The sequence below is a fragment of the Lepisma saccharinum genome, chromosome 10 (assembly GCF_977018435.1).
Source record: "Lepisma saccharinum chromosome 10, izLepSacc3.1, whole genome shotgun sequence".
In the NCBI taxonomy this organism is placed as follows: Eukaryota; Metazoa; Arthropoda; class Insecta; order Zygentoma; family Lepismatidae; genus Lepisma; species Lepisma saccharinum.
In genome coordinates, this window is record NC_139238.1 from 16,843,343 (window position 1) to 16,859,665 (window position 16,323).

At 35.7% G+C, this 16,323-nt stretch overlaps 1 protein-coding gene across 5 annotated transcripts in view; it reads right to left on the reverse strand.

Annotated features, from left to right (window-relative positions):
- Positions 1 to 4,569: 4,569 nt before the first annotated feature.
- The window catches only part of tho2 (THO complex subunit 2-like protein), a 128,132-nt gene continuing 116,378 nt past the window's right edge, over positions 4,570 to 16,323 (reverse strand). For 2 of the 5 annotated variants that reach the window (XM_083129603.1, XM_083129602.1), the window contains exons 31-33: positions 13,787 to 13,952; positions 7,532 to 7,593; positions 4,570 to 5,070 (exon numbers count right to left, since the gene is read on the reverse strand). In XM_083129603.1, coding sequence (XP_082985729.1) covers positions 5,009 to 5,070; positions 7,532 to 7,593; positions 13,787 to 13,952 — 290 coding nt within the window. In that variant the 3' untranslated portion in view covers positions 4,570 to 5,008. Of the gene's footprint in view, positions 5,071 to 7,531; positions 7,594 to 13,782; positions 13,953 to 16,323 lie in introns of all 5 variants that reach the window. The other 3 variants (XM_083129607.1, XM_083129605.1, XM_083129604.1) reach the window with 3 other exon arrangements.

Sequence of the window (16,323 nt, forward strand, 5' to 3'; positions counted from 1 at the left end):
CAACGCCCATCCAGTGTCGAATAACATGGGTACCTAGGAGAAACCCTGGGGGGTAAAGGCAGTCAGGGGCGTGATGCTGATCACATCACCCCCACTCACGATCAAGAAAGTGTTGCTCGTTACCCCTATACGCCTTCATGGCATGGTGTTAAGAACAGGGGAGCACTTTACCTTTTTTTTTAGGGACTAGTAAATATTGTGAACATACAAGGAAAATTAAAATTATGCAAATCACACTGGGATGTGGCAACCCTACCCTAAGTAACTAACACTCTAGCCTTCTTAAACCCGAAGGTTCATGGCTACAGCAACACAGGCCTTCCATCTGTCCCTATCCTGAGCAAGATCTATATACTCTTTTCCATCCCTACCAATTATCTTTAGGTCCATGTCAACATTATCCCTCTTCCTACTGGTCTCTCACCATTAGGTTTCCCAACAAGAATCCTGTAAACTCTTCTTTCCATTCGTGCCACATGGCCTGCCCACCTGTCTTCTTGATTTAGTCATTTTAATAATATCTGGACATGAACACAAGTCATGTACTTGTAAATTATGTAGCCTTCTCCACTCACCCATCTCCTTATCCCTTTTAGGTCCAAAACTTATTTTCAAATATTCTCAATTTATGTTCCTCTTTCAATGTAAGGGACCAGGTTTCGCATCCATATAATAACACAGGGAAAATTACTGTTTTGTATATTTTAACTTTTAGTTTCTTAGATATTCAACGAGAAGACAAAAGGTTATGAAGAGAAAAGTAACATGCATTTCCTGAATTAAGCCTGCTTTTTATTTCCTCTTTAATATCATTTTCATTTGTTAGTATTACTTGTAAGTACTTGAATTTGGAAACTGGTTCAAATGAGTTGTTATCAGTAATTAGATTTTGATTATTACCTAATACTTGGTTTCGGCCTGTAAGCTTATATTTAGTTATATCTTTGCGAACTTCCAAACCTATCTCTCTAGCTGCTTTGAAAAATATTTTAGCATTATTCTTAATTGTATTTACATCATCCCCCAGTAAGCGTAAACCATCTGCATATTCTAACAGCTAAGTCACACCGTTTAATTTTAGTCCTTTTTTAGTTTCTTTTACCTTCCTAACAGCATATTGGAAGGCAAAATCGAAGAGCAATGGAGATAATGCATGTCTTTGTTTTAACCCATCATGAATTGTAAATTTGTCAGACATATTTATTTTTTTATTTATTGAGAAAATTTCAGATACAGCACGTAGCCAATTTACACTGAAATCAGTAACAATGAAAAGAACAAAAATAAAGATAAAATATTAGTATAAATAAGTCAAGATATCACAATTAAATATTATTTAGCAACATATGTTCTGATGGTTGACTGAAAGGCGTACTCTGTGAAAAATACATGAGGAGTGGGAAGTCTGTGGAAGAGCGACCTTTTTTTCCAGTCTAGGCTTTTTCGTGTAAAATAATTTGTGTTGAATGTTGTGCGCATAGGCACTCAAAAGTGGAATTCCTGGAGGAGCGTTTTGCAATGGATTTTGCCATTGACAATTTTGTAAAGATACCTAAACTCATTCAGTAAACGGTGCTGATAGGGAGTCTAAGTTTAGAAAGGACAGGAGTAAACTGTTCTCTTCCCCCACCCCCCCTTCCCATTTTGGCGCCCAGTGACTGCATCACCGGTAACTATTAATCTGAGAGTTTTCCTCTAAAAATATGTGGTTGGTGTGCAACAATTAGTACAATCACTTAGTGCATTCATTGTTACAAGGTAGACCAAAGCTTGAAACTGCCAATTGAGTATACAGTGGAACCCCAATTTTACGGCCGCGGTGGCTCAGTCGGTAACGTGTCCGACTACCATGCTAAAGGTCCCGGGTTCGATCCCCAGCCGGTTCAAATCCGGGAACTTTTCTAACGATCGAAGCAGCCCCGGTGCCCACCCAGCGTCGAATAACATGGGTACCTGGGGGGTAAAGGCAGTCAGGGGCATGATGCTGATCACATCACCCCCACTCACGGCTGGATCAAGAAAGTGTGGGGCGTTACCCCCTATACTCCTTCATGGTGTGGTGCTATGCACAGGGGAGCACTTTACCTTTTTTTACCTTTACCCCGATTTTACATTTTCCTGTACTGTACATTCAATCTTGATGGTCCCCAAATGGCAAAATGAAATTTTCCTCAATTTTACATTTTGCTGCATTTTAAGTTTTTTTCAGTTGGGGCCCTTAAAAAAGTAAAATTGAAGTATTTGTTGGGATATGCAATTTTAGGGTTGGGTGCCAAAAATTTGCATCAACCATCTTGAAATATGACATCACCTTTGAATTTGTGACGAACTATTTTCATACTGTTATCTCAGCAACTATGAACACATTTTGATGATTTTTTGAAAATGACACTTATGTCAACTAAAGGTTAAAAGATTAAAAATCAGTAACTTACGTGTGTGAGCATGAGATTTGTCGAACTACGTTTCGAAGGTTATACTACCTCCTCCTTCAGGTTGATGCCCAAGCACCGATCGGCAGTTCGCCTTCATCAGCTTTGAACGTTCTTTTGTTTTTATAGAGTATTGCATGGTTTTAGTATGTGTATTTTACATCATCTTTTTAGAAAGTGTCTTCCTATACCTTTTGACCTAAATCCTCAACCAACTCTTTCTCGTCGAGGCACCATGTCAGGTGTCTGAAAACATCGTATCAACCTGAAGGAGGAGGTAGTGTAACCTTCGAAACATTGTTTGACCAATCTCATCCTCACACACGTAAGTTACTGATTTTTAATCTTTTAACCTTGTTGATATTCGATTGTGAGCAATTAGCACATTAGCAGTATGACACTTATGTGAACAAAAAATTGTTGAAATATTTCTTAAAGGATTTTGAGTATTATTTATGAAAATAAGGTTTATTTAGAAAACCAATGGCAAACTGAAAAAAAAAAAAAATATATGGATAAATGTTTCAAGAGCTTTAATATGAGCTATTGATACTAGCGGATTACAATGGTACAACATTTGAAGCAGCAGCAGCAACATTGAAGGAAATTAGGAGCTGCCCCTTTTTATACCTACCACAACTGGATACTTGAGCCCTGCTACCTGCATCTGTGGACAAAATTCTTGAGTGCCAAGTAAGATTCCCCCCGTGGCACTACAGCCCATGAGGGTCAGGGACTACCTACTGACGTCCGGCCTCACTCGTGGGAGACCATCCAACCATTTACGGGGTGGCGTGTGGTCAGCACAATGAAACACCAGTATTCGTTGTAGGTTTCCGTGACTGGGTTTGGGTGGCTGCCAGTCCCACACAGAGGCCAAAATTTCAGGAGAAAAGTTCATCCACTTCCCCCAGGAGACTCAAAACCTGCACGCATCCCATAGTTGCAACACAAAGCATGATGCCTTAAGACCACATGGCCACGGTGCAGGATACCAACTAAGATTATATGCCAGAAAAGGTAGTTTTTTTTCTTCACCCATAGCACTGCTATTCTTAAAACTACTTTCAAAAATGATTTTTCCTCCATAAATTAGCACTCTGGAGAGTGGGGGAGTTGATCCATTAATTGAAGGGCTTATGTAGAAAACATGGTAAGTGGCATTTTGGTCATTTCTGAGTCCATTAAGAAAAAAGGTCACTAGAAGCTATACTGTAGATAAATTGTTTTGTGTTGTGTTTACCAATTTCAGGAAGCTTCACAGAGTCCAATGCAAATTGTATGACATGGCAATTTCACTTGAAAATTGAAGGATGGTGCATTTTACTTTGTAACTCAAAAATTACCAAACTGTCACCATGTTTTACACCAAAATATCTATTACTTTCCTTTTTTTTTTTTTTTATGTTATCAGCGATCACAGTTTGGATTATAGGAGATTGAAACACACTGTTCATGCCAAACTAACAACATATATAAATAATTTTGTTGTTGGCTGCAATTTGTGCACAGACAATAAATATGTTTTTTATTTATACAATGTGTTTCACAATGATTTGAACGATAAAAACGTGTTCCATGAGCAATGCAACATAATCACTGCTCGAATATCCCGTGAAATACATTTGAACACACCCTTTAGTTTAGTTTAGTTTTTTTTTTTTTTTTTTTTTTTTTTTTGAACAGTCTCAGTAGTTCTAAGTACTGCTGCCATGTGCCAGATTGACCAGTTGTAAAATGGCTGACAGTGGTGAGGAGAAAGCATTTTGCAAGAGTAGGTCAGTTTCGTTCATGATTTCATAAAGATCCACCAGCAAAGAACTCTATCGCATTAGCACTGCAGTGCAAATCATTGATGAGAACATGCCGAGACATGTCTGGATGGAGTTAGCGTATTGGTATGTGCATAGTGATGAAGGGTGTTCACATTGAGCGTTTGCGAGTTAACTTCACGATAACCATTGGCACTTAAACTTCAATAGTTACATTAGATATGTGTGAAATTGTATCTTATTTTGACAATTTAGAAATAAAATATAACAAGTTGAAATCGTTCAAATCATTTTGAAACACAGTGTATATGTGTCAATATCAGTAACTACTCGAGAAACAGGTATGAAATGAAAAGAGTAAGAAAAACACTTCTTAAAAATTCAATTTTTACTCAGCAAAATTTTCGTTCCCACAATTTACAAATATCTGGTGGGGTACTACTTGCTCTCAACACACATCACAACTCATCTTCACAAAGTTCAGCCAATCACTTTAAAATTTTGACAAAAAATTAACGATACCAAACAAATATATTAAATGCATGGCCATTCCGTGCTGGTTATAACACAATTGATTTTCACACATTCACATAAAATACTCTTCCATGAAAAATCTCTTCACGGCTTTTTTTTCTTTTTACCAAATCCAATCAATCACAGAAAACAGAATCAGTAGGAATTAATTGTTTCTTGTAATCCCAAGTGCTGTGTCGACCAAACAGGTGTTACTTCTTTCTCTTCACACAGAGCTGAAGATCTTGTTCTTGTGTGTGAGTTTCTGCTGCTTTCTGAACGTCTAGTTATTCAGTTTCTCCTTAGTCTGCTGCCACGATCATCACCTCCTCTTGCCTTCATTGGATCTTCGAGTGAATATTATTAAGGATAATAGCGATCATTCAATTTTCTTTTTCATATATACAAGGGGGTGCAAATGTAGGTATGCAGTTACGGAACGTGCCAGTAAAAAGTAACTTGTAATGCAATACAGGTTGAGACAAAAGTAGGTTACATAGGTGAATTGCCACCATGGTTGCCAGACCCAACACCCCGGAATTTTTACTTCTGGGGATATGTAAAGACCATCGTGTACACTACACAAATTAAGAACCTGGACCACTTCAACAAAAGGATCACAGGCATCATATCCTAAAACAGACCCACCCCACTACCAGACGTCTTACGCAACTGGAGTGTCGAATTGAAGCATGCATTCAAGCAGATAGTGCACGTATTGAACATGTACTGTAACTGTATCCATTACATATCAATCATGTGTATGTTTGTATGCAAATATTTGTTTTCCTACGTGACCAGCCTTTTGCCTGACCCTGTACAATATAGTTTTATGAAATAACAATGAGCTATTCTTATAAATGAGAATTAACAACTGTCTATTGCATATTCCAATTGTTTGCCTTCAGCATTAACACACTTCTGTTCAATGTCCAAGTAACAACTGTATATCTAAATGTAATTTTTAGAGGGACATATTTTTGGTAAAGAAAAAAAAACAAAATTTTGGTACAAAAACAGTCAATTTTGGGTTCAAAAGCGGCAAATAAAATTAATTATGCTGTTATAGCAGTATATAAAATGACATTCTGGTTTTAAAAATTCTCGACTTTCTCATCCTTTTTCTTTACATTTATTTAATCACCCCCAACTTAGGTATAGTTGCAAAATTAAGAAAATAGATATTTTTATTCAATGTATAACCCCTACCACAAGGCCGGTTAAGATGAAAACTGAAGCTGTACTTTAACAAGAGACCTAGACTTGCTTCCATTATTAATGCTCGTAAATATTAATACTGTGAAAAATAGAAAAGAAATCTTGACCAAAAACATAATTTCTTGACTTTTTCATGACTTGCTTGACCTATCTGTTGATTTCTCAACTGGTAGACACCCTGTGTTACTACACAAATATAGCATATCCCTTCTAATAGCACATTTATGACCTTACCAGAATATTAAGTTTATTCCTGTATAAAGGGGTCCATTTTTGCTTCTCAAATATATACAACAGAATTAATCAATTTTCCGTGAACTGCATAACTCCCAGGATAATTCTGACTTCAGAATGTATCGCATCAGTAAATAAACTCTAAATTTCATGTTTGAGAGTCTCTTTCACATTTTGCAGTTCACTTTGCGTTATTTTGTGACAAAACAGGGTAGGAAAATGCACCTCGTACCTTTCAGAAACATGAAAAATTAACATTACAATGTGTTATTTCACATTTTGTGTTTTTGTCAAAAACTAAATATGCATGCCTCTACTAATTTTGTAGCCCCTGCACACTGAAGAAAGAAATACAAGAACCAACTACTGGTGTAGATTAGGGATGGAACAAATTAATCAGTACTGTCTGGTATAGCCAAATCTATGTATTGCTAAAACTGCAATAACTTCACTCATCTGACATTTCTACATCTCAGTTGCAAAGTGTATTTCTCCCTTTGTGGATTTGTTACCAAACAATATCAACAAATTGAAAATTAGATACGAGCACTTTCATGTCTAATAAAAAAGCGCTTCTCTAAAGCATTTGAATTATTTTCATAAATTACATTTCTTAATAACGTACATTGGATAAGTGGTTTTAACTTTTACAAGAGATGAAATGTACTTGTTCATTTCAGACATACCATCTCCTGAATTGCAGAATTGTGCTATTTTATTTAAATAAAAATTGTTTTACATCTTCAGAGACCTAAGCCTAATCCCTTTGTTTTGTAGTGTGTTATGTTAAACCACTATGTAAATTAAACTTTTACTTTTGAGGAAGGAGGTGCTGGATGTTGTCAAAGAAAAAATGCTTATATTTACACTCTTTACAAGAGATAAATGCTCATTATTACTTTATTAGTATTAATAATAATAATAATAGAAAGAAAACATTAAAATAAAATTAAAATAATCTTCATTTCCTCAATAGTAAACTTGCTTCCATAATTCATTCATTTTCTGATTACTACTACTACCAAGATGAAAACTAAGGATGCAGAAGGGGGTACTGACCTGAATATAAGGGGTGTGCAGCCACCACCTATGGAGCATATTCTGATCCTACATATGTGCTTCATTCAGACTCATTTATCAATTAGAAGATTTTCCATGAGTTCTTCACATTTTTCCAATTCCTTGTGATGTAAATGGAAAAAGGTTTTTCAGTAATTTGGACTATGTTTGTGTCCATGTGTCAAAAATAAAATTTGCATGCAAGTAAATTTACACACTGAAAAGATGATCAAAATTTGAATCTTACAAATAAAATGCTTCAATTAATGTAATTGATATAGTTATTTCTTATGAAAAGGATATTGTTTCTCCCGGACTTCTTTATCATGAGGTCGTTCTCTGTCTCTGGTGTAAGGCGACTTTTCCTGGAAATAATCCAATTAAAACATATTTCAGTTAGAACATATGTTGTAATATACTGCATTACATTAATGTATCTACTATGGTTTCCTTTCAGTTTGTTCTTGTGTGTCTATATGTGACCAGTGGTAAACATTCCATATACCCAGCATAAGCTACCCCTGTCTAAAGGACGGGTGGTCAGCTGGTATTGAGCATTTTTCTCAACATAGTGAGTATGAAAAGACAGATAAAATGTTTAAATACAGGGTAAGTAAAAAAGAATGAAACATCTTTACACGGTTATTACGACGTAACTGTTTAAGGTAGAAAATCTGAAAGTTTTCCTCACATGATTCACATTTCAATGATCCAATAAGGGAACCACATGATGTGCGGCAAACGTCCAAATGATAATCAAGCTCTTTGCTATACGAAAGACAGCATGTCGTCGACTATGGTTTCCAAGACACTAACAATTCACGACTGTATATCTGGCAGATCTTTTGGAAGGGGTGGAATATACACATTACTACAGTAACTTGTGCAGAAATGTCTTTGCACCAATGTGATTGAATCAGTCCACTAACTCCAACACACAATATGTTTTCTGCTGGTCACTTGCCATTTTGCCACACTAGTGATCATTGGCAGAGTTGCGGCAAACCTACATAAGTGTGCCAAGTGGCAATAAAACTTCCAGAGTTTTTCTTTATATTGATGCCATGTTTGATCTTCTATCATAAATAGTTATGCCATAATAGCTGTGTAGAGTTGTTTCATTCTTTTTGAATTACCTTGTTTATGCATACAAATGTACATATACACTTGAAATATGAAGAGGTGGGTGGGTGTTTTGTAGCTCCTGAGAATGTTTGCCACTGCATGTAACATTAAGGTTTACCTACAGACATGCATGTTTAGTTTCAGACTGAAACATGACATGTGATTGGCCATTTTTCAGAGGAACAAGCTGAAAAGAACTTAAAATGCAGGAAAAAGTAAAATCAGATAAAATTTTATAACATTTCCGTGCTTTGGGACAATGAAGACTTAAAATGTAAAAAAAAAATGTAAAAAAAAATATGTAAAACTGAGGAACTTAAAATCGGGGTTCCACTGTATTAGAATGGAATTGAAATTTGTAGTTTGTGAATAAGTATAAAATTTTGAAATCAATATAATTTTATATAGATTTTCAATGTGAGATTCTTATTTTTTTTGTTTTCCACAAATATGTGCATCTAGAAATACTCTTTGAGTACAGAGATGCCAACTGTGCCAATATTCTATCAGAAGTATAAATTATTGGGCAATAAGGAGAAAAGAGGACTGTCAGATTAACATAACTGCAGCAGAAGAAAGATAATAAAAAGAAAAAATACTCAGCATAACCATCTCATGATAATTTTACAGCTAATAATGGATATAAATCATAATGTTGCCAACTCACATTCCAGTTACACTTGAAATAAAATAGCGGAAAAACCATAAAAATAAATCTGTTTGATGTTTACCAACTAATATGAAATTTCTAGTGAGATTAGCTCACAACAATGTGGGACTTATGCAGATATAAGTGGTAAAAAATTGGTTCAAATTTAAACATCAATATCTGTTGCTCTTCCTTAATACAGCATCAATACCGGGTCATACTGATAAAAATGAGCAAGTGTTCATGTGTAAGTGACCCCAAGGGTAGCAAAGCAGATTCTCAAGAAGTGAGTATCTTCATTCTTGCATGAATGAAATCCTAGAATGCACAGTTTCAAACCTGGAACTTAGCACATAAATTTTAATGTGAGCATGTACATTATATTTTACTGGAAAAGTCAAGTTTATTTGCACTTATTTACATACTTAACACTACAATTTATTCCGACAAAGAAAGATTTGTGAAAAACGTAATTGGTACAGAGGTATGCAGAGATATTACCATGCAAATTGTTCATTTATTTTTCTTATACTTTTATTATTAAACTTTTAAGGAATGCAATTCTACTGATGCTGGTACAGATATCGTCAACTGCTTCACTGACATTTGGTTTCAATCTTGAACTTAGCATTGCATAAAACAAAGTGAAAATAACATTCTACTGTACAATTTGCCTAGTAAGATTTACGCACCTCATTGTACTGTGTCCTAAGAAAATACAAGCGTTTGTATATATCCATCCCCCAAGCCTTAACGTCAAGTAGTGCATAATTTTTAATTTTACATTTTCAATGCAATTATGGCAGAATAAAAAAGGAAAGTGTGATGATAATCTTCTTACAACAGAAAAACAAAACAAAACAAACACTAACACACACACACAAAAATGTACATTTCACATATTATTTAGTTTGTATCGATATCACATGGAACTAGAGGCCATCTTTGTGTCCCTTCAGAACAAGCACCCACATGTATTTTTCGTAAATTAAAAGACAGGAACACAGGAGCCAACAACTGAAGGAGAGAAGTAGCTCCAAAAAGTTGAGGAAATGTAAAATGTGTCAACATGGGGAGAATAAGCAGATTGCACAGGGAATTACCCTGTACCCGGTTGGTATTTCAATCTCAATTACAATTGAATATCCAGCAAAATCCAGTTTCATGCTGACTACTACATATAAAAAAAAAGAAGTGAAAGGGTATACTCTATCGGACAAGAACTTGTTTTATGGAAAGAGTGCATTTCAAAAATGTTTCTAAACAAAGTATAATCTTAGAAATACTCATTAGAACCTGCCTTCCTATTAATTGAAATAGCCAAATATTACCTAACACAGTTTCAGTGCATTTTCCTACTCTTATACCAGAATTTGAACCTAGGAAGATACGATACACACAGATTTCAAGATGATGAACATGAATAAGCAACTAAAAATATTTTTGGTAAGGACGTAAAGGATGTAAAGGAGGAAAGTCACAAATGCTATAAGTTTTGAGCTGAAATTAATTCAGCTGTAAGCAATGTGTAAGCAAAATATTGTCCTTTACAAACTGAAAGTTTGTTGGAGTTGTATGGCATTACCATATAAGATTCAGAAACTTGTTTTGAACCATAAGGATATTTTATATACTGTATCATATACGTACCATCTGCTCCAAAAAAAATTCTTGCCAGTGGGAGGGGGGAGAGAATTTCCACTCATCACCCACCTTACAACTACCACCCTGCCTGAAGGCTGTCTTGGAAAATTGGTTTGGTATTCCATTATAGTGAAATTAGACAATGAATTTCAAATTGGCAGACAAAACACTGGCTTTCCCTATACTGAGTGCATAAATTCTGCAAATGGGAAGATATTAACAATGAATCTAATCTCTCTCTCTCTCTCTAAATTATGAACTTTGGTCCAACTTTTCACAAGAAAATACATTTTTGAAAAACACTTTTTCCATGTATCATCCTGTAGTGCATTATATACAGGGTGATTCAAAAGTCGCGCGACATAGGACAACTCCGTTATTTGTGCAGATACCGAAAAAACGATAGAGGGCAAAATTGTTGGACATATGTTTGAAATCATGACCGTGATGTTGCATTTGTATTATTTTCATTGTGTGCAGGAAACAAGAACAAAATTGTTGGAAAATATGTTTTAAATCATGACGGTAATGTTGAATTTTTCTGTGCAGTAATAACTAATAACAAGACTAATAAATGGTCCATCTGCTGTTGCAACAATTACGCTCATGATTTCCAACAACATATTTCCTACACTTACGCCCTCTATCGTTTGTTCGGTATCTGCACAAATAACGGAGTTGTCCTATGTCGCGCGACTTTTGAATCACCCTGTATAATAGCCCTATGTTAATATGGTTATGTGGGAATGTGAAAGTTTCATGATTAACCACCTCCATAAGAACATTAAAAAAACAAAAAAGGTTAAGGATTAAAAGTACAGATTCTATTACTGCATCTGAGTATTTGTATGACTGGTATTTAGCACAGCTTTCAAACCAGAATAAATTATGTACCATACCCATCACATGCCTGCCTACACAACCACACATGCACCTCTCAATCTTAATTGCTGCATATATTTTGCAGGTTTTATAATAAACAGATTTGTAAATGGAGAAAAAAATTATATATTGTTAGTATAATTATATTGCTCAAGAAATAACTATTTCCTCCTCATAATGCTTATAACCACAAAGTTTAAACAATTAGCCTACTCAGAGTATACCAACACCACTAGCGCTACATACAGTAACTGCAAAAGTATTAACTGTGTTAACAACAACATTGTGTTGTCATGTCACTTGGATGTCAATCAACTCAAATTGGGCCGTTTATCTATAGCATGCATAGTGTGTCTGAAATAGAGAGGTAAATGCTTATTCCAGTGTGCAGTTTGCAGTGAATAGGTCTCTGTTGTGGAAGCTGGTGTATAATCTTTTCAAGGAGGGGCTGTGAGATCCACCAATCTCTGTCATACTGTTCTTCACCTTGGCTTCTACATGTGCACATCAAGCCGTAACATATTTTTTGAGGTGACCCCACAGGGTGAAAAGTAAGTAACTACTGTCCCGAAGTAGAGACCACAATTCATGACTTTTACCCTCCAGGACATTCGTTTTTGTTCTCTATGTGCAGTCTGACTGCATGTTGCACTCTTAACGAGTACACAAAATTTTCCCATTGAAACACACATTCTCCATTTAATGAGTGCACAGGATGGCAACATGACTGGCTATGCTTGCATTCAATGATTTCTGTTTGACACATACGACACAAAATACACTGAAACTCTGTTAGGTAATATCATGCTGGGGGTGTCACCTGTTACCCATTTAATTTGATCACCCATTTTATAACTGCAGGAAACACCACCAACATAAATTTTACACAAAATTATGTACACACATGGTACTGCGATGTAACACGAACAAACTTTCAGTGTGTAAAGGACATAAAGGTAAAAACCTTTCTTGATAGTATTTTGTTTGTTGATATTTCATTTGGATGCTCCTGCTTCCTGAAAAATTATATTTTCTATCGGTACATAATCAAAGTTTTCATTTTATTTTTCCATTGGAAAATGACATTATGGACAAATTTTGTAACCCATCAACACAAGTGGCACCTTCAGGGGTGTGAATACCTTTCAACAAAATCTACAAAGCCCTTATTTAATACAAAAGCACAAAATGGTGTCCCATCTACTCATACACTCATATCTGCAGTACATATATGCATGATTTATGAGGGAGGAACTGACCTTTATAACTTCACCTGCTGGCATGATACCATTTCCATAGAATATTATCGCTTTTTGTAGATTATCTGACTGAAAAGGTAAATGTTATTGGCAACTGTAAATTTACACCATGTCCTTGGATCATGAGAGTGGGGATCAAATCTGTCCATCCATAACCCCCCCCCCCTACCCAATATACTTTATGAGTAACATTTCCCCATAACTTTTAAAGCTTTTTCATGAATGAGCTGCAGAAGTATAAAAGTCTCCTCAAGGATATAATAATAATTATTTTGAATAAAATTGGTTTATTTTTTAATAGTTTATTATAATTGTTATTGTATAATAGCATAACCATCATGTTTGGGGATTCGTGATTCCTGCCACCCAATTAATAGAACCATAAAAAGCCTCGTGGATAAGGTTAGTAATTCACTTACGTGCATTTAATATAACAATGATGATAATTATTGTTATTACTTCTACTATAAGTTTTACCAATGGCTTGACCCACCCTCCCCTTATAAACATTTCTGGCAATGCCCATTTGTTGAATATGTACAGGATAAACAGAATGCAATTTTTCAAGGGCTCACATCAAAACGAGACTTTAGAGTAAAATGTTCACTTTGATATGCATCGTGTGGGTTTATCAGTGTGGTATGGCAACCCCTTGATGTAATGATCTAGATAAGCCTTCTGCAACACCAAATATAAATGCAATCAGGCAAGGTTGAAATCCTACGTGTTATTTTAGGCAACTTCCCAATCTTGGCAATGGAAGACAAGTAAAGATAATGCGTGCAGAGAAAATTTCATGCCCATGCAAAGATACAGAACATGCTCGGTTTTCCCACACAAGAGCCAGCATACACGACGTGACAGAGAGGTGTAGATTAGACCCCTGTATAAGGATGTTCATAGCAATAGTGAAAACTGCTGATTTCTGCTCAGCATCAGCTGTTCGGAATTTTAGCCCAAAAGTGATATGAAGGGAGATATAGATATGTTATTACAAGCCTTAATACTGTTAGGGCCTTGGTCCTCTCTGCATAGGGCTCTTGGAGATGACCCCTAATCCCAACATCCATGGAAATTGTCCTGTGAGGCTGACCTACCCGGCTGTAATGGTGTTTGTCTCGAACATGTTCCACGGGCTCTCCATTCTGATGGCTCTGTGCTCTAGCTGTAAGGAGAAAGTTTAAACATTACACAATTGTTGGGTTCAAATGATGTTACATTTTTGGTGATACAAGTACCAACACAAAACTTACCAATTCGACCAACCCAATATAAAATTACAAATATTCCTTCAGCTGCTTAAGTAATGAATAAACAGATCACAACTTTTTTTTTTTAAAAAAAAAAGAAACTTTCTATTTTAATCTTTTAAAGAATGTTGTGAATCTTTTCTAACATTTTAAACTTCTTTGAAATAGACCAAAAACATAGTTTTTCAGGAAGAGAATAATTTGTATGTATTTTTTTAAAGTTCTTCTTTATTTAGGCATTCACTTTACACACATGGTTGCATGAATTACACCTCTAAATTCATAAAACAAATATAAAAATGGCAAAAACTTTGCACTAAATTACACAATTAATATATACATCAGATCAGTACTTGGTAATTTTACTGTTAAACCAATATGCTTGTATCAACCAAATTGATAAAGTACTGAATTACCTGTCCAAACCCTACAGAAGGAAGTTAGAATTGGGATGTACATAATCAGTTTGTGAAAATTTCATATGTAGCAATCTGAAATTTAATATTCATAATTTTATATTTTACTTGCTTCACTGATATCACACCCAGTCATTTCTATATGGCCCTGCACTAAAAAAAAATAAAAAAAAAATGAATAGGATATTTTGGATTCCTCGTCAATGTAATGCTACTTTATCATGCCCCGCATGATCAAAATTTGCATTAGGAAATCCTTTGGTGAAGGTCTGGCATGTCTTGTGGCATAGAGGTCCAGGATGTCACATGTGGTGAGGTCAGGTGAGCTTCATAGCCCGGAAAGAACAACAGTCATTTTCAGTGGAGTGCCCAATTAAACAGTCTGCACAAATTTCGTGTAACACTTGCGAATTGTTCTGTCTACAGGTGCCTCTTTGTGGTGCATTGTACCCTCACTGCTGCCCAATTTTTGGCAAATTACAATGCAAGTGCAACACTGTTGCTCCTAGCAGGGAAAAGATGCATTCACTCTGTGCATGCTGGACCCATTCTACAAAATCTTGACCACGTTTTTGCATCTAATAATATGCTTCTTCTTGCTACGTCTGTCTTGGTAGCTCTTTCATTGATCCCAGAAACCAAAGAAGGAATTTATGGATTTCCCTGTACAGTATGACGATTCTGTCATAATTTCAATTTTTGAGAGTAATTCTTAATTCTTGTTAATGCAATTAATATGAAGAACAAACTAAAAGGGGATAATTAAAAACATGTATTGTTTACCCAAAGTAGAGTAAGTACATTTAGTGTCCAGCACTGCTAGATGGCAGAGAAATGCAGGTTGTACGGAGTTTGTATTTGTAGTACATAAGATTGCCAACAGATGTATCTCATCTGTAATACAGGCAAAACAATAAAATTTTAGTTTGCAACGTATCAAATTGCTAAAAGTGTACAATTGTTAATGTGATTTAATGCAAACGGACACTATAAGGATGCTGCCTTCACTGTAATGTCTTACCTCATTAATCTCGTGAATATTATTGATGTCAAGTTTACGGTAATGGTCCGAATGGTGATTACAATGTTTGATTCAGGCAAATGATATGCAAATTGTACATGGGGTGATGCAATTACGTTCGGAATGTTAACATACTGTATTTAAAGGAATTGATGAGTGGTTGTTGATTAGTTCATTTAAGTGTAAAATAAAGGATGTTTTCTCGCATGTACAGGTGTGATTTGTGAAATTTTAGTTTTAATGCAAGGAACTAAGGGGCGTGCTGGCGGAAGTTTGGTGCAGGAAGGAGGAGAGAGGGTGTACCTCATGGGACTGGAAACAATGGTGGAAGGAAGGTGGTACGGGAGTCAAGAAAGACAGTGCAAATTAATCGTTCGGCATCTGCATTGTACGGGCATGGAGACGAGTTGTAATATCATCTATCGTGTGCACAGAGAAGAGTAGTGAACCACAACTCAATACTTTGGTGGAATGTGGCTTGGCTGACGAGCGATCACCAAAGGAAGGTGGAAGCAAAAAAGCAGGTTTGCTATGACGCAGTCATAAGGTAAAGCCATTTGCTTCCGATAAATAAAAAGTGTGGTCAAGGCATTGTCCCGCATCTAGCAAATTTACCAATTGCAAGTAAATGACTGAATGTATATGTTAGTAAACGCAAAGTAATCATGAAACATGCTATGCATAGCCGACGTGCGTGTGCCGTTACTAGTTGTTTCAGCAGCAACACTGAGTAGACTTTTTCCCACTACAAAGCAATTGCGCAGCATAAATAAAATGTGAATTACCATTGCAAAAATATTATAGTGAACACTGTCGCACTTCGTACAATATTTGATTTGTCCGAACTTT